The sequence below is a fragment of the Nerophis lumbriciformis genome, linkage group LG32, assembly GCF_033978685.3.
Source record: "Nerophis lumbriciformis linkage group LG32, RoL_Nlum_v2.1, whole genome shotgun sequence".
NCBI classification, from domain to species: domain Eukaryota; kingdom Metazoa; phylum Chordata; class Actinopteri; order Syngnathiformes; family Syngnathidae; genus Nerophis; species Nerophis lumbriciformis.
The window spans coordinates 5,170,047-5,198,020 of record NC_084579.2 but is presented as its reverse complement, the minus strand read 5'-3'; the positions used below and the strand labels follow the sequence as shown (position 1 = coordinate 5,198,020).

Genomic DNA, 27,974 nt, shown 5'->3' with positions numbered 1-27,974 from the left:
TCACCAAAATGATTCCCGGGCGCGGCCACCGCTGCTGCCCACTGCTCCCCTCACCTCCCAGGGGGTGATCAAGGGTGATGGGTCAAATGCAGAGAATAATCTCGCCACACCTAGTGTGTGTGTGACAATCATTGGTACTTTAACTTTAACTTTAGTGGCTCTCTGGAACTTTTTCAAAAATGTATGAAAAATAGAAAAAGATGAGGGGAAAACATACTTGCCAACCCTCCCGAATTTTCCAGGAGACTCCCGAAATTCAGCGCCTCTCCCGAAAACCTCCCGGGACAAATATTCTCCCAAAAATCTCCCGATTTTCAGCCGGAGCTGGAGGCCACGCCCCCTCCAGCTCCATGCGGACCTGAGTAAGGACAGCCTTTTTTCACGACGGGAGGACAACAGGGTGACAAGAACTAGATCTAAATCATCCAGACTAGAGATAAATTGTATTATTATGTTTATCTTACCTAAAAATAAATATATTTATTAATTAAAAAAACCAACTAAATAAATGTTCACTATATTTTGCTAAAAACATCATAATTAATTGTATTTTTATTTGTATTTTTTCTGACTCCTTATTACATACAGCCATAGAATTATACATTAAAATAAACATATTTGAAATAATTAATTTTAAATGATCATAATAATTCATTTAAAATGACCATCTTTAATTATTAAAATACTTGCTTGTTTATTGACAACTTTAGCATTTTATTCATTACATTTTGAAGCTCTCAGAAGCCAAGTTATGTTATATTTCTTAATATTTATTTATGCAAGTTTGAAGTATCAATTATCCAAACACAGTTTTGTTTGCATATTTTCAGGATGTATATATATATATATATATATATATATTTATATATATATATATATATATATATATATATATATATATATATATATATATATATATATATATATATATATATGTATGAAATACTTGACTTGGTGAATTCCAGCTGTCAATATACTCCTCCCTTCTTAACCACGCCCCCAACCACGCCCCGCCCCACCCCTGCCCACGCCCCCACCCCCCACCTCCCGAAATCGGAGGTCTCAAGGTTGGCAAGTATGGGGGAAAAACATATATTTTTTGTTTTAATATGGTTTCTGTAGGAGGACAACCATGACACAAACCTCCCTAATTGTTATAAAGCACACTGTTTATATTAAACATGCTTCACTGATTCGAATATTTGGCGAGCGCCGTTTTGTCCTACTAATTTTGGCGGTCCTTGAACTCACCGTAGTTTGTTTACATGTATAACTTTCTCCGACTTTCTAGGACGTGTTTTATGCCACTTCTTTTTCTGTCTCATTTTGTCCACCAAACTTTAAACGTTGTGCGTGAATGCACAAAGGTGACTTTTGTTGATGTTATTGACTTGTGTGGAGTGCTAATCAGACATATTTGGTCACTGCATGACTGCAAGCTAATCGATGCTAACATGCTATTTAGGCTAGCTATATGTACATATTGCATCATTATGCCTTGTTTGTAGCTATATTTGAGCTCATTTAGTTTCCTTTAAGTCCTCTTAATTCAATGTATATCTCATGACACACTATCTGTATGTAATATGGCTTTTAATTTTTTGCGGCTCCAGACAAATTAGTTTTTGTATTTTTGGTCCAATAAGGCTCTTTCAACATTTTGGGTTGCCGACCCCTGCACTAGACACACCAATAAGCTTGTTTGTAGATGTACAATAAAACTCCTCATAGGAAGTTGCCATTTGTTATATTTCTTACATGATACAATGCACATTAATGAACATATAAAATATAAATCTGACAGATTGTAGCCAAAGGCTGATTTCCATCTGCATCTCATTGCAAAGAAACAAGCCCAGGGCTCCCACTAAATTCAGCGTTATAGTGAGTTGTATTTGTAATGCACTTATTTTTGCTGTATTTTTATTTGGCACAAGTGGAAAGCCGGTCCCTGAAAATAATGCCTACATTAAAGGGGAACATTATCACAATTTCAGAAGGGTTAAAACCATTAAAAATCAGTTCCCAGTGGCTTATTTTATTTTTCGAAGTTTTTTTTCAAAATTTTACCCATCACGCAATATCCCTAAAAAAAGCTTAAAAGTGCCATCGTTATATACACCCGTCCATTTTCCTGTGACGTTACACAGTGATGCCAATACAAACACACATGGGGAATGGAACAGCAAGATATAGCGACATTAGCTCGAATTCAGACTCGGATTTCAGCGGCTTAAGCGATTCAACAGATTACGCATGTATTGAAACGGATGTTTGTAGTGTGGAGGCTGGTAGCGAAAACGAAATTGAAGAAGAAACTGAAGCTATTGAGCCATATCGGTTTGAACCGTATGCAAGCGAAACCGACGAAAACGACACGACAGCCAGCGACACGGGAGAAAGAGAGGACGAATTCGGCGATCGCCTTCTAACCAACGATTGGTATGTGTTTGTTTGGCATTAAAGGAAACTAACAACTATGAACTAGGTTTACAGCATATGAAATACATTTGGCAACAACATGCACTTTGAGAGTGCAGACAGCCCATTTCAGGCGCGCTAAGAACATATATTTTTCCACGATTTTAGCACTCAGGTTAACCATACCTAAATAGACACAAAATACTGCATTACACAAGACTACCTGAATGTACTCGAATGATTGAAAAAAATAAATGTTTTTAAGCTAAATTATTGGTAAACACAGTTTATGTATAATCATTTACGTAAAACCGCGAGTAATGAATAAAGTTTTCATCAATTAATATATTCTGTAGACATACCCTCATCCGCTCTCTTTTCCTGAAAGTTGATCTGTCCAGTTTTGGAGTTGATGTCAGCATCTGCTTTGAGTGTCGCAGGATATCCACACATTCTTGCCATCTCTGTCGTAGCATAGCTTTCGTCGGTAAAGTGTGCGGAACAAACGACTGACCATTTCGTCGGCTTTCCCCACAGCCTCGTACTTTGAACAAATTTCGTCCAATTTCTTGCCACTTTCGCATCTTTGGGCCACTGGTGCAACTTTAATCCGTCCCTGTTCGTGTTGTTACACCCTCCGACAACACACCGACGAAAGTGAGAAAATGGCGGATTGCTCCGAGAGCGAATAATAAAAAGGCGTTTAATTCGCCAAAATTCTTTTTTTTTCTTTAGTTTATTTCGAACATGAACACACTTACATCATAATACATCACACAATTTCATATCATTTCATTTTACATCATGCCCGAAAAGGAGTAGGAAGAAGCAAAGCTTATTTAATCCTACCCCTTTCCCACTTCAAGCGTTTACAAATATATAGAATCATTTACTGACCTTTTTATATAATAAAATAACATCTATGAATTAGTATACAACAGTTTTGTAATATGTAATTAATTAATTAATTCAGTAATTATTAACATACTGAGATGAAGAATATCTTATTTTCAATAAGGTTGAAAGTATTTCTCATAATTCTTCTTTTTTGTACTCTGTAAGCACTATTATTTTGAACAACCTCTTAAACTGGATCATATCAGTACAATTTTTAACTTCTTTACTTAATCCATTCCATAATTTAATTCCACATACTGATATGCTAAAAGTTCTAAGTGTTGTACGTGCATATAAATGTTTTAAATTATTTTTTCCTCTAAGGTTATATTTCTCCTCTTTAGTTGAGAAGAATTGTTGTACATTCTTTGGTAGCAGGTTATAGTTTGCTTTGTACATCATTTTAGCTGTTTGCAATTTTACCAAATCACCAAACTTTAATATTTCTGACTTAATAAATAAAGGGTTTGTGTGTTCTCTATATCCAACATTATGTATTATTCTAACTGATCTTTTTTGTAACACGGTTAGCGAATGTAGCGCACATTTGTAGTTATTTCTGCACAATAACTCAGATATGGTAACACTAGCGAGCAGTAGAGAATATGAAGTGATTTTTGGCCCAGGACATATTTTGCTTTATTCATTATTGAAATGTTTTTTGCCACCTTATGTTGTATGTTTTGTATATGAGATTTCCAGTTCATTTGATCATCTATTAATACTCCCAAAAATCTAGTTTCTTTTACCCTTTCTATGTCTACTCCGTCTATTTGTATTTGTGTATGATGCTCTTTTCTACTATTACCAAATAGCATTATTTTAGTTTTACTGAGATTCAAAGATAGTCTGTTTTTGTCAAACCATCTTTTTAATTTGTTCATTTCTTCTGTTATTATTTGTATTATCTTCTGTGTGCTCTCTCCTGAACAGAAAGCAGTTGTGTCGTCTGCAAATAAAACCAACTTTAAGTCCTTCGTAACCTTACAAATGTCGTTTATATAAAGATTGAACAATCTTGGTCCCAGTATTGACCACTGGGGTACACCACAGGATATATCTAGCCGTGTTGACATATTTTCACCCATCTTTACATATTGCTTCCTGTTGGTTAAATAACTTCTTACCCAATTCAATACCAAACCTCTGATGCCATATCGTTCTAATTTTCGTATTAAAATATCATGATTAATTGTGTCAAATGCTTTTGTTAAGTCCATGAATACTGCGGCCGCACATTCTTTACCATCTATTGCATTGGTAATTTCCTCTGTTATTTTGGTTAGTGCTATTGATGTTGAGATATTTGCTCGGAATCCATATTGGTTCTCCACAAGCGTCCCACTTTTGTTAATAAATAAATCTAATCGACTATTGAATAATTTTTCCAAGATTTTGGAGAATTGTGGAAGTAATGAAACTGGTCTGTAGTTAGTAAACTGGTGTACGTCTCCATTCTTATAAATTGGTACGACTTTTGCATACCAATCGTTGGTTAGAAGGCGATCGCCGAATTCGTCCTCGCTTTCTCCCGTGTCGCTGGCTGTCGTGTCGTTTTCGTCGGTTTCGCTTGCATACGGTTCAAACCGATATGGCTCAATAGCTTCAGTTTCTTCTTCAATTTCGTTTTCGCTACCTGCCTCCACACTACAACCATCCGTTTCAATACATTCGTAATCTGTTGAATCGCTTAAGCCGCTGAAATCCGAGTCTGAATCCGAGCTAATGTCGCTATAGCTTGCTGTTCTATGCGCCATGTTTGTTTGTGTTGGCATCACTATGTGACGTCACAGGAAAATGGACGGGTGTATATAACGGTGGTTAAAATCAGGCACTTTGAAGCTTTTTTTAGGGATATTGCGTGATGGGTAAAATTTTGAAAAAAACTTCGAAAAATAAAATAAGCCACTGGGAACTGATTTTTAATGGTTTTAACCCTTCTGAAATTGTGATAATGTTCCCCTTTAAACCAAAAACAAACAAAAGGTGAGTGCCCCTAAGAAAAGGCATTGAAGCTTAGGGAAGGCTATGCAGAACGAAACTAAAACTGAACTGGCTACAAAGTAAACAAAAACAGAATGCTGGACGACAGCAAAGACTTACTGTGGAGCAAAGACGGCGTCCACAATGTACATTCGAACATGACATGACAATCAACAATGTCCCCACAAAGAAGGATAAAAACAACTTAAATAGTCTTGATTGCTAAAACAAAGTAGATGCGGGAAATATCGCTCAAAGGAAGACAAAAAAATACCAAAAAAAAGAGAAAAAGCCGCCAAAATAGGAGCGCAAGACAAGAACAAAAACACTACACACAGGAAAACAGCAAAAAACTCCAAATAAGTCAGGGTGTAATGTGACAGGTGGTGACAGTACACCTACTTTGAGACAAGAGCTATAGTGATGCATGCTTGCTTATCCTTTAAAGTCATATCCAACAATTGTGACAACAACTTTTTACTGTCAACTGAGTTTTGTTCTTTAAGGATTTCTGAAGGTGGTGTGCCTCCGGATTTGTTCAATGAAAAAAATGTTCCTTTGCTCAAAAAAGGTTGAAAAACACTGCCTTAGACAGCAGAACACTTGTATTTGAACTTTTATACACTTACTCGATTTATCTGCTGCACCGACAAGATGCATGTTGGCGACTGTGGCGTGTGTGACGTCACAATTTACCTTTTTGTTTTACAAGGCACGACAACATAAAAAAAAATGGCCACTTACCCAATTTAAATACTGGACAAATTGCGTCCTTTGACAGCTCAATACGGAACACGTACTAATGTTTTTTGGGGACGTTTGGTAACCCTATTGAAGTAGCATTCATGCTCATGTTCATGTTTCGCTTTAAGATGCTATTTTAAACTTGATGTGCGCCGATGATAAGAAAATGTGTTGCCGAAATACTGACTAATTACCTCGGTTTTATGTAAAGTTCCACCGAGGTTTATTTTGAAGCGAAAGTGGGCGCAGAGCACATCGCTCTACCTATCACTGGCGTGTGACGTGAACGCTGCCTTCAGGCGCCGGTCAAAACATACACTCTGATTAATCCTCATTCATTTATGGTAACGCAATACATTTTTTTTATTGATCACATGCGTTAACATTGACAGCCATAATATATATATCCAGAGGTGGGTAGTAACGCGCTACATTTACTCCGTTACATCTACTTGAGTAACTTTTGGGATAAATTGTACTTCTAAGAGTAGTTTTAATGCAACATACTTTTACTTTTACTTAAGTATATTTATAGAGAAGGAACGCTACTTTTACTCCGCTACTTTTATCTACATTCAGCTCGCTACTCGCTACTAATTTTTATCGATCTGTTAATGCACGCTTTGTTTGTTTTGGTCTGTCAGACAGACCTTCATAGTGCCTGCCTTACTGGTGACGTTTCACTCCGTTCCACCAATCAGATGCAGTCACTGGTGACGTTGGACCAATCAAACAGAGCCAGGTGGTCACATGACCTGACTTAAACAAGTTGAAACACTTATTGGGGTGTTACCATTTAGTGGTCAATTGTACGGAATATGTACTGTACTGTGCAATCTAATAATAAAAGTTCCAATCAATCAATCAAAAGTGTGAATGAAAAAACATACTTTTTTATTTCCACCGTACATCCCGTCAAAAGCCTAAAGACTGACCGCACATGAGGACGTTCCTGTCTTCACAATAAAAGTGCCGCTCCATCGCGCCTGCGCTTTCAAAATAAGAGTCTCCGAAAGCCAGCGCAAACAAGCTAGCAAGCTACGGAGTTTGCCGCCAATATATTTCTTGTAAAGTGTATAAAAACGAATATGGAAGCTGGACAAATAAGATGCCAAAAACCCACCACTTTCATGTGGTATTAGACAGAAAGAAGGAACTTTTCTTCTCCTCCATTTGAAAACGTGGACGGTATCATCACTACTGTCTGATTACAATCAATGCAAGTCATCAGAATCAGGTAATACACCAACTTATATTCTAGTCTTCATGAAAGAAAGGAATCTATATGTTAAACATGCATGTATATTCATTAAAACACCTTTAACATGTAAACAAAAACAGCAAAATAAATACATATAAATAATAAACTGTATATATCAATGTATATGTATGTATATATATATATATGTATATACATATATATATATACTATATATATATATATATATATATATATATATTTATGATATGAGTGTGTATGTTACTCATCAGTTACTCAGTACTTGAGTAGTTTTTTCACAACATGCTTTTTACTTTTACTCAAGTAAATATTTGGGTGACTACTCCTTACTTTTACTTGAGTAATAAATCTCTAAAGTAACAGTACTCTTACTTGAGTACAATTTCTGGCTATTCACCCACCTCTGTGTGTATATATATATATATATATATATATATATACAAAACCCAAAACCAGTGAAGTTAGCACGTTGTCTAAATGGTAAATAAAAACAGAATACAATGATTTGCAAGTCCTTTTCAACTTATATTCAATTGAATGGACTGCAAAGACAAGATATTTAATGTTCACACTGAGAAACGTATATTTATTTTGCAAATAATCAGTAACTTGGAATTTAATGGCAGCAACACATTGCAAAAAAGTTGACACCGGGGCATTTTTACCACTGTGTTACATGGCCTTTTTTTTTTAACAACGCTCAGTAAACGTTTGGGAACTGAGGAGACACATTTTTGAAGCTTTTCAGGTGGAATTATTCCCATTTTCAATGGGAGACAGGTCTGGACTACAGGCAGGCCAGTCTAGTACCCACACTCTTTTACGACAAAGCCACGCTGTTGTAACACGTGCAGGATGTGGCTTGGCTTTGTCTTGCTGAAATAAGCAGGGGCGTCCATGAAAAAGACGTTGCTTGGATGGCAACATATGTTGCTCCAAAACCTGTATGTACCTTTCAGCATTAATGGCGCCTTCACAGATGTGTAAGTTACCCATGCCTTGGGCACTAATACACCCCTATACCATCACAGATGCTGGCTTTTCAACTTTGCGCCTTGATGGTTGTTTTCCTCTTTGGTCCGAAGGACACAACGTCCACAGTTTCCAAAAACAATTTGAAATGTGGACTCGTTAGACCATAGCACACTTTTCCACTTTGCATCAGTCCATCTTAGGTGAGCTCAGGCCCAGCGAAGCCGGCGGCGTTTCTGGGTGTTGTTGATAAATGGCTTTCGCTTTGCATAGTAGAGTTTTAACTTGCACTTACAGATGTAGCGACAAACTGTAGTTACTGACAGTGGGTTCTGAAGTGTTCCTGAGCCCATGTGGTGATATCCTTTACACACTGATGTCACTTTTTGATGCAGTATTGCCTGAGGGATCAAAGGTCACGGGCATTCAATGTTGGTTTTCAGCCTTTGCCGCTTACGTGCAATGATTTCTCCATATTTTCTGAACCTTTTGATGATATTACGGAGCGTAGATGGTGAAATCCCTAAATTCCTTGCAATAGCTGGTTGAGAAATGTTGTTCTTAAACAATTTGCTCAGGCATTTTGTTGACAAAGTGGTGACCCTCGCCCCATCCTTGTTTGTGAATGACTCGGCATTTCATAGAAGCTGCTTTTATACCCAATCATGGCACCCACCTGTTCCCAATTAGCCTGTTCACCTGTGGGATGTTCCAAATAAGTGTTTGATGAGCATTCCTCAACTTTCTCAGTCTTTTTTGCCACTTGTGCCAGCTTTTTTTAAACATGTTGCAGGCATCAAATTCCAAATGAGCTAATATTTGCAAAAAATAACAAAGTTTACCAGTTCGAACATGAAATATCTTGTCTTTGCAGTCTATTCAATTGAATATAAGTTGAAAAGGATTTGCAACTCATTGTATTCTGTTTTAATTTACCACTTACACAATGTGACAACTTTACTGGTTTTGGGTTTTGTATATTTATTTTTAATTCATATGATATTTTATTGGTGGCACTAATGAGCAGATAAACTGGGTCAGCAACACAAAATGTCCGAAAGATTCTGACAGCTTTTTTCTCCTTGCTTCTCTGCCTCCATTTTCCCTCATCGCATAAATTAAGTCAGTGTGAGCGTGTGTGTGTGTGTGCGTATGTGTGTGCGTGCGTGCGCGTGTGTGTGTGTGCCACTGACAGTTTCCTCTCTCGTTATTCCATCTGCACTCTTTGAATCCAGCTCATTTCAACACCATCTCTTTCACTTTTTAACCACAAACATTGTTTAATACCCAATAGTTATTTTGTGAAAAGATGCCAGGTGTGAATGTTGAAGAGCAGGTCATATGTAACTTATAATATTAGGGTTATTCTGTGCTGCATTTCCAAAATGTTTGACGATCAACTACTACACCACCGATGTCAAACTCGGGGGCCTCGGGCCAGATCTGGTCCGCCACATCATTTTATCTGGCCCGGAAATAAATGTGTCAATAAAGTACTTAATCTTCCTATCTATCTCCATTTTGCCCTAAAAAACAGTTGTACTGCATGCAGTTTCATCTTTTTTTAAACTTTAATATCTAATAATGTAACAACTATTATATTATCATGCATTTCATTTTTTGGTTTAAAAAAAAAAGAAGAAAAATAAATACTTGCTTGACTTATGATTATTATATTTAAAGTAAGTAATATGCTGTAAATTTGTGGGTAAAAAAAAACCTGTCAGTTAATTGCCAGAATTTGACCGTAAAAAACTATGATGCGGCTTTTCCATTTACAGTAATATGCTGTAAAAATCACCGTCAATTTGTCGGGGAAAATATCGGCAGCTCAGTCGCCACAATTTCACCGTAAAAACTGTGATGTCTTTTTTCCATTTACAGTAAGATGCTGTAAAAATCACGATAAATTTGTTGTAAAAAAAAACAAAAAAACCTGTTGGCTTAATCGGCAGAATTTGAACTGTTTTTAAACTGTTTTTAACTTTTTAACTGCCTTTTGTCTAACAAATTGCTCTTAAGATCATCTCTTTATGTGCATATATGTGTTTTACCTCTGTTTTTAATGATATATTCTAGTCTGTCCATTGCCTGTATTCCTCTGTTTTCTGTGTGTTTACTTGTTTGTGGTGTACAGCCTTTTGTTTTTCAACTGTGGTTGTTTTTGAAGGGCTTTATAAATAAAGTTGGTATGGTATGATCTTAAAATCAAATAAAAAAGCGTGACATAGGAAACTATGGCGTCACATTAGTTCCAAAAATCCGAGCGCATAAAAACTGTTATCGCGCGCTGATTCTCCACTTTGTGCGCGCGTGCGACACCCTTTTGCGCACGCGTGGTGCCTTTTTGCGCGTGCGCGGTGCCTTTCTGTGCGCGCGCGGTGCCTTTTTGCGCGCGCGCGGTGCCTTTTTGCGCGCGCGCGGTGCCTTTCTGCGCGCGCGATGCCTTTCTGCGTGCTCTCTGTGTACTCCTGGCATCTCTCCTCGCGCTCTCATGTTTCTTTTTGGCACTTTGGGGGCGGGTATGCTTAGACGGCCCCTCCTTTCTGATTGGCTGTGAGCATTTTTCATATGACCAATCATTCTCCAGTGTAGCAACGTTGTAGCCATCTTACCTCGGACATCTAGCCTCAATCATTACATTGATGTCAATGGTACATGTACTAATTAAATTACCATAACTTACTCGATTTTCGACCAATTTACAAACGTTTTGCCTTGTTACAAATCTTATTACATGTAGATATGACATAGGATGCTGTACCTGTTGAAATTACCTCTTTCGCTTTAAAAAAAAAAAAAAAAGACTTAATTGTGCAACATAGTTGTGTAGGGTCAGTGTTAGTCAGTTCTCTGATTATTTTAAACTGTTTCAGAATACATTATTAAAAGCTATTTTTAACATTTTAAAAACAAAATTCAAAGATTATTTCATTAATTTTATGGCTGAATCAAAAGAAATTCCATAAATTAGAAAACAAATGTTCAAGAAGTGAAAATATAAAATAATGTTATGGTTGGATGTTATTGCTGGTGGACCAGTTCTGGCTGAAAGATGTGATTATGGTGTTTGTTGTCTTATTATTTATTTGGGTCACATTTTGTATTACCCTGTATTGTGTTTATGTGGTATGAAATAACCTTCATCAGCGCGCGACATTTTTTTTATCCACTTCTTCCTCCGTAAATCTTGATACATATTGACGATGACCCGCCCTGCTATACTTCTGATTGGCTCTGAGCATTTGTCAGCATTTTTCGCCTGACCAATCAGAAAGAAGGGGCCGTCTAAGCATACCCGCCCCCAAAGTGCCAAAAAGAAATATGAGAGCGCGAGGAGAGATGCCAGGAGTACACAGAGAGCGCGCAGAAAGGCGTCGCGCGCGCGCAGAAAGGCACCACGCGCGCGCAAAAAAACACCGCGCGCGCAGAAAGGCACCACGCGCGCGCAAAAAAGCACTGCGCGCGCAAAAAGGCACCACGCGCGCGCAAAAGGGTGTCGCGCGCGCGCACGAAGTGGAGAATCAGGGCGCGATAACAGTTTTTATGCGCTCGGATTTTTGGCACTAATGTGACGCCATAGGAAACACCCTGGGTGAAATAATAGGCGTTACTTAGATGTCATGACCTCGCTTGCTCCTCAACGTGTATGTGGTCTTGTCTCCACAGTTATTGTATCCATCAGATTGTAGACAGCGTGTCTTACACACACCAACATGACATAGTACACAGGGACCTCAAGGTGTGTTCTTATCGTGTGTGTCTCACTGTTGTGTGTCTTTGTGTTGCATCGTCCTCGTCACGTCTGTGCCTGCTGTCCTCTTTGTTTCCTGCTGAAGCTTTCCTTTCCTTTTTGTTGTTGCACTTTTTGGAAGAAGCGGTTTGAGAGGGCGAGCATGTGACTGACGGAGAGTTCTTGACTTAATGTGTTCGTGCAAGGTGCGGCTTTAAATAACAAGGAAGGGGAGTGCAGGTTGGACACAGCACTCTTGATGTGGCTGACTCATGTCCCATCTCACACACACACACACACAGCTGACGCAGAGTGCCATGTGGGCGCCGCCTCTGCATGCCTTACTAACCGGCTCCCCCTGCTGTTTGCATGCAGTCATTGCATCCAGCAGATCCTGGAGGCGGTGCTTCACTGCCATCAGATGGGTGTGGTCCACAGGGACCTCAAGGTGAGTACCTGCACGCCTTTTAGCATGTTTGTGCATTAGAGCATGTGTGATGAGCTTGTTTTGGGAGGAACTGTGGAAAAGTCCCTTTTTTGTGTGAACAGCACCGACACACAACAAGGGGAAACCGAAGAACTTGAATGTTTGTGTCTTTTACAGTATATTATAATAATTTTTAAGTATTAGCCCGTGTGCTTACATTGTCTTATTAAACATACAGAGTACGGTTGTTTTGCAAATGTACAAAACCTCTAAAGCAGAGCTGGGCAAAATGCGGCCCGTTATGATTTTCAATCCGGACTGCAGGACGTTGTACATCATTATTTTAGACCTTTAACATCAAAACTGTCGCCGCCATTATGATGTGCAGTGCTGTTTTTAAATTACCGTAAGTCTTGAACTATACAATGTATTTCAATGGTCGGAATCTGTGCTTTTGGGTGTAATAGGAGTTATTACGGTAATCTACGTCACAGCAGCTCAGACCAGGAACAAAGCAGAGTGAGCGGGGTTTGTTTTCAGAGCAGCCAGCCTGAAACACGTGTGTCAGAAACAGATGCAGAAGCACTTTTTTTTTTTTTTTTTCCCAACTTTTTTTTATTGGCATTTTCAAATAGACAGAAAAAAAGTGCAAGTCAAAACAGTACAATTTTAAAGTCAGTAAATGATTCACACCCTTTCCCTTAAAACCCAAACCACCCACCCACCCTCCCACCCCACTCAGGTCCCACTAACGAGGGACAAATGGCACAATTATGTAACAAGTAAGACGACAAAGACAGACACATTCTCTCACACACACACACACACGCGGCCAGAGACAGACAGATATATATAAAAAATATATATATATAATAATAATAATAAAATAAAATAAAAATTAATAATAATAATATATAATAAAATAACAAATAGAATAAAATAATACTAATAAAGAAAAGGGAGATTATTCCTCATCTGCGTCTGGGCATAGGTCAAGAGAGTTGACATACAGCAAAAAAGGGCTCCATGAGCTTTCAAATGCTTGAACCGAGCCCTTTAGCGAAAACCTAAGTTTTTCCAGTTTTAGATTGTAGAGAACCTCTCTAATCCAACGGCCGTGTGATGGGGGGCGAGCCAGCTTCCAATTAAACAAGATCAGTCGCCTGGCCAGCAGGGTCGTAAAAGCAACAGCGCGTTTTAGTGGTACCGGGCACATGTTATCGGGGCATACGCCAAAAATGGCTGATAATGGGTTGGGAGGAAAGTTTTGACCGTATGCTTTTCCAATTGTGTCAAAAATGTCCTCCCAAAAGGAACATAGTTTAGAGCGGGACCAGAACATATGGACGTGATCAGCCGGAGATTGTTTGCATCTATTGCAGGTATTGCTAACAGTGGGGTAGATTTTGGATAGTTTTGAATGAGTGTAGTGAATTTTATGGATTACTTTGCATTGGATGAGACTATGACGGGCACATATTGAGGAGGAGTGAACCAGTTTCAGGGCCGAGTTCCAGTGTTGATCGGATATGTTGGTATTAAGATCGCTCTCCCACGAGGCTCTTATCACTGATAGAGAGTTTGGAGCAACTGATACATTTTTTATGATTTGGGCTCAAAGATAACAATGTATCTATAAGAGTTTCCGGAGGACGATTTGGAAAGTGTGGGAACTGCTTCCTTACGAAGTCCCTCGCCTGAAAGAAACGAAAAAGGTGGGAGTTCGGCAAATCGTATTTGGAAGAGAGTTCAGTGACGGATGAGAACACTCCGTCGGCATAGAGGTCTTTCACAGTGGTGATACCATGATCGTGCCAAGTCATAAATGCGGGGTCAGTACGGGAAGGTTTAAATAATTGGTTTTTAAGTAGCGGGGTCAATATAGATGGGCCCTGAGAACCCAAGTGTTTTCGTAGCTGGTTCCATATTTTAATGGAGATTGATACGATGGTGTTTGCGCCTTAAAGTTTAAATGGGAAAGGGAGTGGTGAGCATAAGCAAGAATATAATGAGGAGTGTGGTATTGCCGTTTCAAGGGATACCCAGGCCGGGAGGGTCTGAGAGCCTTCATCCATCCAGTATAGGAGTTTCTGTACATTAGCCGCCCAATAGTATTGTCTGAAAGCAGAAGCACATTTTTACCACCAATTTCTGCATAAAAGTGATAATATATCATATTGTAGGTGTTTATTACACTTTGCATTCATATTTTGCTGTTTGTTACATTTTTGTTGTGTTTTGCTTGATTGTAAAATATACACAATTATGGAGGAGCTGAGCGACGTTCATATGTTGTTAATATTCAGTCTTTTATTGTCCATAGTTAATATTGTAAATCCCACTTTCTTTAATTTAATGTACATTTTGGGTGTCCCATTCAGTAAAAAACTGTAAAATTCCATTGTTTTTTTTGAGGTGGTCTGTCCTACCTTTTTTACAATTCTATCGGACGTTATGACTTGGTAATAGTGTTCCTGGAAAAAAAGGGATCCAAACCCACATACTGTACAGCAGGTTTTTACAGCTAAATGTGTATATTAGAGATGCGCGGATAGCCAATTATTTCATCCGCAACCGCATCAGAAAGTCGTCAACCATCCGCAATCCACCCGATCTAACATTTGATCAGAACCGCATCCGCCCGCCATCCGCCCGCATCCGCCCGTTGTTATATATCTAATATAGACGATGCAAGGCATTAGTGAGGTTATAAAGCTTTTGCCTGTTAAAGAAAGGAGACTGATCCAATGCAGCACAGACATGCTGTCACGACCCAGACGCACACCAGTGCGCAATCATATGGGAGCCGCGCTGAGCGCACCTCCAAGCGCGTCTCGCTGCCGGCGACGGCCAGGTATGGGCCCAACGCTCCAGCGCCATCCATTTTCAGGGCTAGTTGATTCGGCAGGTGGGTTGTTACACACTCCTTAGCGGGTTCCGACGTCCATGGCCACCGTCCTAGCTGCTGTCTATATCAACCAGGGTGAGCCCCACCCCTTTCTTGAGCGCACTGCACGCGGAGTGACCCCTGTTACGCGCCCCCGGCAACAGGGGTGGCAGGCAGGTAAGCTGCGCGGGCGGAGCGCACGGAGTGACCCCTGTTACGAGCCCCCGGCCACGGGGGTGGCGGGCAGGTAAGCTGCTTACCTGCTGCGCGTGACGCCGGCCGCGGCGAAGGCGGACGAGGCGGGGTGTCGGTGCGGTGGGCGCGGTGGTGACCCTGGACGTGCGTCGGGCCCTTCTCGCGGATCGCCTCAGCTACGGCTCCCGATGGGGCCCTCTCGGGGGAAGGGGCCTCGGTCCCGGACCCCGGCGAGGTGTCGGGGGCCTTCTCCGCTCCGTAAAAGTGTCCATCTCTTTTTTTTTTCTTCTTCTGTTGTGGCATATGCTGCAGGTGCCTGCTCGTTTTTCGTATGTGGGTAACAACATTTAACTATGTATATATATTTCCGAATTGGTTTAACTGCCACCCGCCTGAATCTATTTAAAATCTAATTTTTTTTTATTTCAACCGCCCGACCCGACCCGCGGATAAAATCTAATTTTTTAAAATTTCATCCGCCCGATCCGCGGATAATCCGCGGACTCCGCGGTTGTGCCCGCAAACCGCGCATCTCTAGTGTACATGTAATTTATACACATTGGCCTCCAGACACATTTTTTCTCTCAATGTGGCCCTCGAGTCAAAATGTTTGCTCAGCTCTGCTCTAAACGTACTTTTTGGTGCGTTTTGTTTACAAGCTCGGTATCGCTGTTAATGTAAGCTAATTAGCTGTTAGTATTTGCTCTTTTCGCTGGAAGGCATTATTATTATTTAGTTTAGCGACCCCGAAAGGGACAAGCGGTAGAAAATGGATGGAGTTTAAATGTGTCTTCTTTCTAAATTAGAGCGAGCTCTGTATGGTGAGTTTAGTCCTTGCTGTATAATTTAATTGGGTCATTTGATTAAATCCTCCCTCTTGTTTACAAGTCATTTGTGCCCTGATTGAGGTTATAAAACACTGTTGCTAATTAGCTGCTAGCAATACGTGTGGGTTGCTTTTATTGGATGTTGTTGTAGTGTCTTCTTGTGTTTTGAGCAAATATTTATGCTCAAATGTTTCGTATTTAATCTTGTCTACTCGAATGAATGAATTCTCATCCAGCAGATGACTGTCAGGTTCTAATAGAAGGTTCTACTGCTGACATGGAGTGCTAATAACATGCTTTGTGCTGTCGTGCAGCCTGAGAATCTGCTGCTGGCCAGCAAGTGTAAAAATGCGGCCGTAAAGCTGGCGGACTTTGGACTGGCCATCGAGGTCCAAGGAGAGCAGCAAGCCTGGTTTGGTATGATACACACACACACACACACACACATAAATTCAAGAGCTGACATGAGTAAAAAAAAAACTGATTTTGGACCTTATTTGCTTACAGAATGATTCATAATATTGTTCTGAGATTAAATTACCACGCCATCCAGAACTTTCTGTCCATTCAGAGATGTTCGTCTTTGACAGTGGAACCTCCATTTACAAACTTAAAGGCCTACTGATATGCGATTTTCTTATTCAAACGGGGATAGCAGGTCCATTCTATGTGTCATACTTGATCATTTCGCGATATTGCCATATTTTTGCTGAAAGGATTTGGTAGAGAACATCGACGATAAAGTTTGCAACTTTTGGTCGCTGATAAAAAAGCCTTGCCTGTACCAGAAGTAGCAGACGAGTAGCGTGACGTCACAGGTTGTGGAGCTCCTCACATCCGCACATTGTTTACAATCATGGCCACCAGCAGCGAGAGCGATTCGGACCGAGAATGCGACGATTTCTCCATTAATTTGAGATTTGTGGATGAGGAAAGTGAGAGTGAAGGACTAGAGGGCAGTGGGAGCGATTCAGATAGGGAAGATGCTGTGAGAGGCGGGTGGGACCTGATATTCAGCTGGGAATGACTAAAACAGTAAATGGAAAATGCAAGCTGCTCAGACATTTGCCAGAAAGGCTCATGTCAGAGCCATCAAAGCAGAAATGTCTTGTCCCTGGACTTGGCTGGGGACCTGTGGCCCCCAGCCCCCGGCTTGTTTTCAGTCTTTTTTATTAAGTTCAAATCACATGCCTGTTCTTTTGTGGTGATGTCACAAAGAAGCCAAATTAAAAGCAAAACACAAGAGTAGTGATGGGTTGATGAGGCGTCATGAAGCGTTTCGACACATTGCAAAACTGTATTGATACTGTGTCGATACTGTGTCACTAAATACTGACATCTGCTGGACATTAAAAATCTCTACAGGCAACCTATGGACCGACTCAACTGACACTGATTTTATGCCCTAGTACAGGGGTCACCAACCTTTTTGAAACCAAAAACTACTTCTTGGGTACTGATTAATGCGAAGGGCTACCAGTTTGATACACACTTAAATAAATAAATATATTGTCATTTGTAAGTTACACGTAAGTGTGATTTAAACAAGAATAGCTAAATAAATACATTTATATATATAAAAAAATGGGTATTTCTGTCTGTCATTCCGTCGTAAATTTTTTTTTCCTTTTACGGAAGGTTTTTTGTAGAGAATAAATGATGAAAAAAGCACTTAATTGAACGGTTTAAAAGAGGAGAAAACACGAAAAAAATTAAAATAAAATTTTGAAACATAGTTAATCTTCAATTTCGACTCTTTAAAATTCAAAATTCAACCGACAAAAAGAAGAGAAAAACTAGCTAATTTGAATCTTTTTGAAAAAATTAAAAAAAATAATTTATGGAACATCATTAGTAATTTTTCCTGATTAAGATACATTTTAGAATTTTGATGACATGTTTTAAATTGGTTAAAATCCAATCTGCACTTTGTTAGAATATTTAACACATTGGACCAAGCTATATTTCTAACAAAGACAAATCAGTATTTCTTCTAGATTTTCCAGAACAAAAATTTTAAAAGAAATTCAAAATACTTTGAAATAAGATTTAAATTTGATTCCACAGATTTTCTAGATTTGCCAGAATAATTTTTTTGAATTTTAATCAAAGTAGGTTTGAAGAAATATTTCACAAATATTCTTTGTCGAAAAAACAGAAGCTAAAATATTTATTATTCTTTACAATTAAAAAATTAAAAAATTACTTGAACATTGATTTAAATTGTCAGGAAAGAAGAGGAAGAAATTTAAAAGGTAAAAAGGTATATTTGTTTAAAAATCCTAAAATCATTTTTAAGGTTGTATTTTTTTCTCTAAAATTGTATTTCTAAAAGTAATAAGAAGCAAAGTAAAAAATAAATGAATTTATTTAAACAAGTGAAGACCCATCCATCCATCCATTTTCTACCGCTTATTCTAAGTGAAGACCAAGTCTTTAAAATATTTTCTTGGATTTTCAAATTCTATTTGATTTTTGTCTCTTTTAGAATTAAAAATGTCGAGCAAAGCAAGACCAGCTTGCCAGTAAATAAATAAAATTTAAAAGATAGAGGCAGCTCACTGGTAAGTGCTGCTATTTGAGCTATTTTTAGAACAGGCAAGCGGGCAACTCCTCTGGTCCTTACGGGCTACCTGGTGACCGCGGGCACCGCGTTGGTGACCCCTGCCCTAGTATATACAATAATATAAACCAAGTCATTGTATTTCATTTAGGATTATTTCATATCTTCATTTAAATAAAAAATATACTTTTATCTTTTTTAGATACAGTCAATAAATAATGTGAACATGTATCATAACATGGAAATCTAAGAGAACGTGTTGTGGATGATTGTGGACTGGGAATTTTTTTAATTTAATTTTTTTACACATTTTTATTAAAAAAAAAAAAAAAAAAGTTTTTCCGACGTATTACATTTTAGATGATTTCTCTTCTTAGTTATTATTTCTCCGGCTGTAGAAAAGACCCGCTCACAGGGCACAGAGGAGGCGTCAGTGCGACACAGTTCGCGTATCGGTCACGTGACCAAAACAGCTCATGATTGGTCACGTGACTTTCTAAAAGCGGTACGCGCACCGACACAGGGTTTTGCTCTATGAGCTCGACGCATGCGCCGATGCATCGGTGTTGCTGGACCCATCACTACAAGACAGTGGTTTAGTGTAGTTTTCTTGAAGGGTACAACCTCAGCGGCGTTCTACAAACAATCGTGTGTGTGTGTGTCTGTGTGTCTGTGTGTGTGTGTGTGTGTGTGTAGGATTTGCAGGTACACCGGGTTATTTGTCTCCAGAGGTGTTGAGGAAGGAAGCGTACGGAAAACCAGTAGACATCTGGGCATGCGGTAACAAGCTGATTTCTTTTTTAGAACGCACACTCATTACTTTTACTATATACAGCATAATGTGTGTGTGTACGTAGGCGTGATCCTCTACATCCTCCTGGTGGGTTACCCTCCCTTCTGGGACGAAGACCAACACAAACTGTACCAGCAGATCAAAGCTGGAGCATATGATGTGAGCCTTCACCCGTCACTGTTATTATTATTATCATCATCATCATCACCCTTTTAACCTGTGTGTGCGTGTGTGTGTGTGTGTGTGTGTGTGTGTGTGCTTCAGTTTCCCTCTCCTGAGTGGGACACGGTGACGCCTGAAGCGAAGAATCTGATCAACCAGATGTTGACCATCAACCCGGCCAAGAGAATCACAGCACAGGAGGCCCTCAAGCACCCGTGGGTCTGCGTACGTACTCCTGCTATTATGTACTGTACATATATTTATATACCGTACAGGTAAAAGCCAGCAAATTAGAATATTTTGAAAAACTTGATTTATTTCAGTAATTGCATTCAAAAGGTGTAACTTGTACATTATATTTATTCATTGCACACAGACTGATGCATTCAAATGTTTATTTCATTTAATTTTGATGATTTGAAGTGGCAACAAATGAAAATCCAAAATTCCGTGTGTCACAAAATTAGAATATTACTTAAGGCTAATACAAAAAAGGGATTTTTAGAAATGTTGGCCAACTGAAAAGTATGAAAATGAAAAATATGAGCATGTACAATACTCAATACTTGGTTGGAGCTCCTTTTGCCTCAATTACTGCGTTAATGCGGCGTGGCATGGAGTCGATGAGTTTCTGGCACTGCTCAGGTGTTATGAGAGCCCAGGTTGCTCTGATAGTGGCCTTCAACTCTTCTGCGTTTTTGGGTCTGGCATTCTACATCTTCCTTTTCACAATACCCCACAGATTTTCTATGGGGCTAAGGTCAGGGGAGTTGGCGGGCCAATTTAGAACAGAAATACCATGGTCCGTAAACCAGGCACGGGTAGATTTGCGCTGTGTGCAGGCGCCAAGTCCTGTTGGAACTTGAAATCTCCATCTCCATAGAGCAGGTCAGCAGCAGGAAGCATGAAGTGCTCTAAAACTTGCTGGTAGACGGCTGCGTTGACCCTGGATCTCAGGAAACAGAGTGGACCGACACCAGCAGATGACATGGCACCCCAAACCATCACCCAACCATGCAAATTTTGCATTTCCTTTGGAAATCGAGGTCCCAGAGTCTGGAGGAAGACAGGAGAGGCACAGGATCCACGTTGCCTGAAGTCTAGTGTAAAGTTTCCACCATCAGTGATTGTTTGGGGTGCCATGTCATCTGCTGGTGTCGGTCCACTCTGTTTCCTGAGATCCAGGGTCAACGCAGCCGTCTACCAGCAAGTTTTAGAGCACTTCATGCTTCCTGCTGCTGACCTGCTCTATGGAGATGGAGATTTCAAGTTCCAACAGGACTTGGCGCCTGCACACAGCGCAAAATCTACCCGTGCCTGGTTTACGGACCATGGTATTTCTGTTCTAAATTGGCCCGCCAACTCCCCTGACCTTAGCCCCATAGAAAATCTGTGGGGTATTGTGAAAAGGAAGATGCAGAATGCCAGACCCAAAAACGCAGAAGAGTTGAAGGCCACTATCAGAGCAACCTGGGCTCTCATAACACCTGAGCAGTGCCAGAAACTCATCGACTCCATGCCACGCCGCATTAATGCAGTAATTGAGGCAAAAGGAGCTCCAACCAAGTATTGAGTATTGGACATGCTCATATTTTTCATTTTCATACTTTTCAGTTGGCCAACATTTCTAAAAATCCCTTTTTTGTATTAGCCTTAAGTAATATTCTAATTTTGTGACACACGGAATTTTGGATTTTCATTTGTTGCCACTTCAACTCATCAAAATTAAATGAAATAAACATTTGAATGCATCAGTCTGTGTGCAATGAATAAATATAATGTACAAGTTACACCTTTTGAATGCAATTACTGAAATAAATCAAGTTTTTCAAAATATTCTAATTTACTGGCTTTTACCTGTATACTGTATTTTTCGGACTATAAGGCGTACTTGAAATCCTTTCATTTTCTCAAAAATCGACAGTGCGCCTTATAACCCGCTGCGCCTAATGTACGGAATAATTCTGGTTGTGCTTACCGACCTCGAAGCAATTTTATTTGGTGCATGGTGTAATGATAAGTGTGATCAGTAGATGGTAGTCACTAGAGATGCGCGGATAGGCAATTATTTCATCCGCAACCGCATCACAAAAGTCGTCATCCATCCGCCATCCACCCGAACCAACATTTTATCAAAACCGCACCCGCCCGTTGTTATATATCTAATATAGACGATGCAAGGCATTAGTGAGGTTATAAAGCTTTTGCCTGTTAAAGAAAGGAGACTGATCCAATGCAGCAGAGACATTCAATGCGTGATAATATTATTTAAGTTAATAATGACACCAATTTTTTTTTTAATGGAATTGTTGAGTACTGTTTTACCATTTGTTTACTGTAAAAAGTGTTTATACTGTTTATATTTTCAATTAACAAATTGAAGTCTTGTGAAAGGTTGACAGGATAACTGGCATTAACTGTCAAAATAATTTCAAACTATTGAAGTTAGCTTACAGAATAAACATGTCAATCAACCCATATGATTTTTGCTGTAATATTTTTGTTTTGAAAAGTCACTGTGACTGATAGAAAAGTGATGGTTTTAGCAACATTTTAACCTGTCTGAATGCTAATAATCATTTTGCGTCGGGGGGGGCGAAGGAACCCGCCACCAGGACTTTGTCCTGGACCTACCGGGGCCTGCGGCCCTTGGACCCTGGCTACTAGGTTTTTCTGATTTCAAAAGTTGGCAGGTATGCGACTGTCAGAAAGCGACTGGAAGATGATGTGTAAAACATCATCTATGCAACATTTTGACCAAAGGACCACTGTTCCATGTTATGTAGACCACAAGGAAGTCTTTTACATTTAGAAAAAAAATCATAATATGACTCCTTTAATGCGCCTTTTGTATGAAAAAAGACCTAAATAGACCCGCTCATCGGCAGTGCGCCTTATAATCCGTTGCGCCCTATGGTCCAGAAAATACGGTACATACTATGTATTAGAGATGCGCGGTTTGCGGGCACAACCGCGGAGTCCGCGGATTATCCGCGGATCGGGCGGATGAAATAAAAAAAAATTAGATTTTATCCGCGGGTCGGGTCGGGCGGTTGAAATAAAAAAAAATTAGATTTTAAATAGATTCAGGCGGGTGGCAGTTAAACCAATTCGGAAATATATATACATAGTTAAATGTTGTTACCCACATACGAAAAACGAGCAGGCACCTGCAGCATATGCCGCAACAGAAGAAGAAAAAAAAAAGAGATGGACACTTTTACGGAGCGGAGAAGGGACGCCTCGCCGGGGTCCGGGACCGAGGCCCCTTCCCCCGAGAGGGCCCCACCGGGAGCCGTAGCTGAGGCGATCCGCGAGAAGGGCCCGACGCACGTCCAGGGTCACCACCGCGCCCACCGCACGACACCCCGCCTCGTCCGCCTTCGCCGCGGCCGGCGTCACGCGCAGCAGGTAAGCAGCTTACCTGCCCACCACCACAGTGGCCGGGGGCTCGTAACAGGGGTCACTCCGCGCGCTCCGCCCGCGCAGCTTACCTGCCCGCCACCCCTGTTGCCGGGGGCGCGTAACAGGGGTCACTCCGCGCGCAGTGCGCTCACGAAAGGGGTGGGGCTCACCCTGGTTGATATAGACAGCAGGACGGTGGCCATGGAAGTCGGAACCCGCTAAGGAGTGTGTAACAACCCACCTGCCGAATCAACTAGCCCTGAAAATGGATGGCGCTGGAGCGTCGGGCCCATAACCGGCCGTCGCCGGCAGCGAGACGTGCTTGGAGGTGCGCTCAGCGCTGCTCCCATATGATTGCGCACTGGTGTGCGTCTGGGCCGTGACAGCGTGGCACGCGAATGTCTGTGCTGCATTGGATCAGTCTCCTTTCTTTAACAGGCAAAAGCTTTATAACCTCACTAATGCCTAGCATCGTCTATATTAGATATATAACAACGGGCGGGTGCGGTTCTGATCAAATGTTAGATCGGGTGGATGGCGGATGGTTGACGACTTTCTGATGCGGTTGCGGATGAAATAATTGCCTATCCGCGCATCTCTACTATGTATATAACGTGCTGTAACATTTTTGGACATTGAAATATATCAAAAATGGGATAATTCATGTCTATTGTGTCCTATATACATATGTGTACATTTATACACACATAATTACACGTATACACACACACACTTTTCTTTTTCATAAAGAGATTTTTCTTTGAAAGTTGTGTGAGATAAAATCACAACAATTATCAACATGTCCTAATCCTCATTATACAACACACTTAGTGAAACACTTCAAAGTGCGTGTTCAGGGACTCAAACAACGAGCGCTCCGCTCTCTCTTAGTTTTTAACTTGCTAATCCTGGCCAACATCTGGCCAAAAGCTGCCAAACATCTTTGCCATCTGTTGGGGAACATGCCAGCCCATGTTGGCCTGAGGATCAACCCACTTCATTAGGGACACCTCTTCCTCGTCTCCACAGCAACGCTCCACCGTGGCCTCCATGATGCACAGACAGGAGACCGTCGAGTGTCTGAAGAAGTTTAACGCCAGGAGGAAACTCAAGGTGTGGAAGTGACACGTTAAAAGCGTTACACGGCGAGACAGTGCTCACGTTCAATCCTCCTCGTCCACAGGGCGCCATCTTGACCACCATGCTGGTGTCCAGGAACTTCTCTGGTGAGGACCCAAAAACAACACCTTTACAATATAATGCTATGGTACATGTTTTTGTAACGCATGTTACAAATAGCATATTGTTTCTAATACATGTGTAACGCATGCTACAAAAAACATGTTATATGTAACATATGCAACTTATAGAGCATGTTATATGTAACACATGTTACATGTAACATTATAGGTAACACATGTTACAAAGAGCATGTTATATGTAACATGTTCTATCTAACATGTTATATGCAACAGGTTATTAAGAGCATGTTATAAGTAACACGTTATATATAACCATACTTGCCAACCCTCCCGAATTTTCCGGGAGACTCCCGAAATTCAGCGCCTCTCCCGAAAACCTCCCGGGACAAATATTCTCCCGAAAATCTCCCGATTTTCAGCCGGAGCTGGAGGCCACGCCCCCTCCAGCTCCATGCGGACCTGAGTGAGGACAGCCTTTTCTTTATGACGGGAGGACAACAGGGTGACAAGAACTAAATCATCCAGACTAGAGATACATTGTATTATTATGTTTATCTTACCTAAAAATAAATACATTTATTAATTAATTAAATAAATAAAAATGTTACTATATTTTGCTAAAAACATCAAAATTAATTGTATTTTTATTTGTATTTTTTCTGACTCCTTATTACATCCAGCCATAGAATTATACATTAAAATAAACACATTTCAAATCACAAATTTTAAATGATCATAATAATTCAATTAAAATGACCATATTTACTTATTAAAATAATTGCTTGTTTATCAACAACTTTAGCATTTTATTCATTACACTTTGAAGCTCTCAGAAGCCAAGTTATGTTATATTCCTTAAGATTTATCTATGCAAGTTTGAAGTATCAATTATCTAAACACAGTTTTGTTTGCATATTTTCAGGATGTAGATATATATATATATATATATATATATATATATATATATATATATAAGAATATAGAAAGAATATATAAGAAAAGTATTCAACAAGAACAACATTAAATTGAGCTACAGCTGTATGAACAATATACGACAAATCATCTCAAACCACAACAAAACAATTGCAAATGAGCCGTCGGCCCCCGGACAGAGCGACTCCAAAACCAACAAAGGCTGTAACTGTCGAAAGAAACCTGATTGCCCTCTCAACGGGGGGTGCTTACAAACATCAGTTGTCTACCAATCTAAGGTAATACGCAAGGACATTAACACATCCGACACATATGTAGGATTAACCGAGGGAGAATTCAAAACCAGATGGAACAATCACAAGGCTTCTTTCAGGAACCAAAACCTGCGGAATACCACAGAACTCAGCAAACACATTTGGGACCTCAAAGACAATAATGTTGAATATTCAATAACATGGCAAATTCTTGCATCCAGCACACCTTACAATAGTGGTAATAAAAGATGCAACCTATGCTTGAAAGAGAAACTGTTTATTATTTACCGTCCAGACCTGTCATCCCTCAACAAGCGCAGCGAAATTGTAACAGCATGCCGCCACAGACGGAAACACCTCCTAGGTAACACATGAGCCAATCACCACGCCCCTACGCCAGCCTGTACACACCCACTCTGTGCCCTATATAAACCATGGTATGTGAATGCTCCCATTAAAGTCTCCTGATGATTGAGGGAACCCCCCCCTCATGAAACAGGCCTGTAGAGATGAAATAGTCTTGTGATTTTTTTCCCCACACATACATATATATATATATATATATATATGTATATATGTATGTATATATATATATATATATATGTATGTATGTATGTATGTATGTATGAAATACTTGACTTGGTGAATTCTAGCTGTCAATATACTCCTCCCCTCTTAACCACGCCCCCGCCCTCAACCACGCCCCTGTCCCACCCCTGACCACGCCCCCACCTCCCGAAATCGGAGGTCTCAAGGTTGGCAAGTATGTATAACATATGTTATAAAAAGCGGTATTATATGTAACACAAGTTATAAAAAACATGTTATGTAACAAAGAGCATGACATATGTAACATGTTTTATATAACACATGTGACAAAGAGCATCTTATATGCAATATGTTCTATGTAACACATGTTATGAATAGCATGTTACATTTTATATTCTATACATTTCAATTTGTTTCCCCAACCCATTTTTGATGCTAAACTATTTGCACATTTCTCAACCAATTCTAACGTTCATAAACCAAAATATTCAGGAAAGTTATTTCCAACATTCCAAAAATTCCTCCTTTTCCTATAATTCCACATTTTCTGTACATCTTTTCACCTCATAATTATACGCAGATTGTCTTCTATTCTATTTATTTTGACACGTTTTAAGGCACAATGATTCTTTTGAAAGGTGGTTTCTTTCATAGCCACAAGGGGGGGACAGACGTTACACAGGACAGCGCAGTAATTAACGGAACACTTTTTTGCTTTTGAACTATTAGTCCTATTAGGGCTCGAACAGCAAACATCTGCAAAGGCCCTATTGAAATTGCATTGTTTATTATTATTCTATTGTATTCATACATTATATTAGTGTATTTGTTTCTTTTTTGTCATGATTGTTGTTGTTTTGTCACACACTTATGAGTGAGGCCTCTCATTTAAATTTAGATTGAATTCCCTCATGGACTTACCATTTACAGTGTGAGTGTTTTTTCTATGAAAATATGTTCCACAATGACAGCTTCTTAATGTTGTTTAGAACTGTGACATACAAATTAAACACAATGTTTATGTTTTAATCTCTATCAAACCTCCGAACCAGAACAGACTGACGTTTGCGGAAGAAAGTTCTATTTTCTCGTCTATTTTGAGACGATGCTCCAGATACGTAGTTAGTAGTCTAAGGGAGCGCCACTTTTGTCTCCTTCTTAATGGGAGCGCCCTCAATGTTAAGCATGGGTGTCCAAACTTTTCCCGGAAGGCCATTTTGATCATTGTAATTTTTAGATGCTAAAAGCAACACATGTAGATATGTTAAGATGCTATGAAATGTATCTCTAAAAACAGCTTCATATCAGTTATATGCAGAGGTGGGTAGAGTAGCCAGAAATTGTACTCAAGTAAGAGTACTGTTACTTTAGAGACTTATTACTCAAGTAAAAGTAAGGAGTAGTCACCCAAATATTTACTTGAGTAAAAGTAAAAAGTATGTTGTGAAAAAGCTACTCAAGTACTGAGTAACTGATGAGTAACATATACACACACACACATATATATATATATATATATATATATATATATATATATATATATATATATATATATATACACACATATATATATATATATATACACATATATATATATACATACATTGATATATACAGTATATAATTTATATTTATTTATTTTGCCGTTTTTGTTTACATGTTAAAGATGTTTTAATGAATATACATGCATGTTTAACACATATAGATTCCTTTCTTTCATGAAAACAAGAATATAAGTTGGTGTATTACCTGATTCTGATGACTTGCATTGATTGTAATCAGACAGT

At 39.6% G+C, this 27,974-nt stretch overlaps 1 protein-coding gene across 12 annotated transcripts in view; it reads left to right on the top strand.

Annotated features, from left to right (window-relative positions):
- Nucleotides 1-27,974, top strand: part of LOC133574966 (calcium/calmodulin-dependent protein kinase type II subunit beta-like) — an 81,893-nt gene that overhangs the window by 9,205 nt on the left and 44,714 nt on the right. For all 12 annotated transcript variants that reach the window (XM_061927374.2, XM_061927365.2, XM_061927364.2 and 9 more), the window contains 7 exons: nucleotides 12,366-12,438; nucleotides 16,641-16,743; nucleotides 19,586-19,669; nucleotides 19,747-19,841; nucleotides 19,947-20,069; nucleotides 24,279-24,362; nucleotides 24,433-24,475. In XM_061927374.2, coding sequence (XP_061783358.1) covers nucleotides 12,366-12,438; nucleotides 16,641-16,743; nucleotides 19,586-19,669; nucleotides 19,747-19,841; nucleotides 19,947-20,069; nucleotides 24,279-24,362; nucleotides 24,433-24,475 — 605 coding nt within the window. The remainder of the gene's footprint in view (nucleotides 1-12,365; nucleotides 12,439-16,640; nucleotides 16,744-19,585; nucleotides 19,670-19,746; nucleotides 19,842-19,946; nucleotides 20,070-24,278; nucleotides 24,363-24,432; nucleotides 24,476-27,974) is intronic.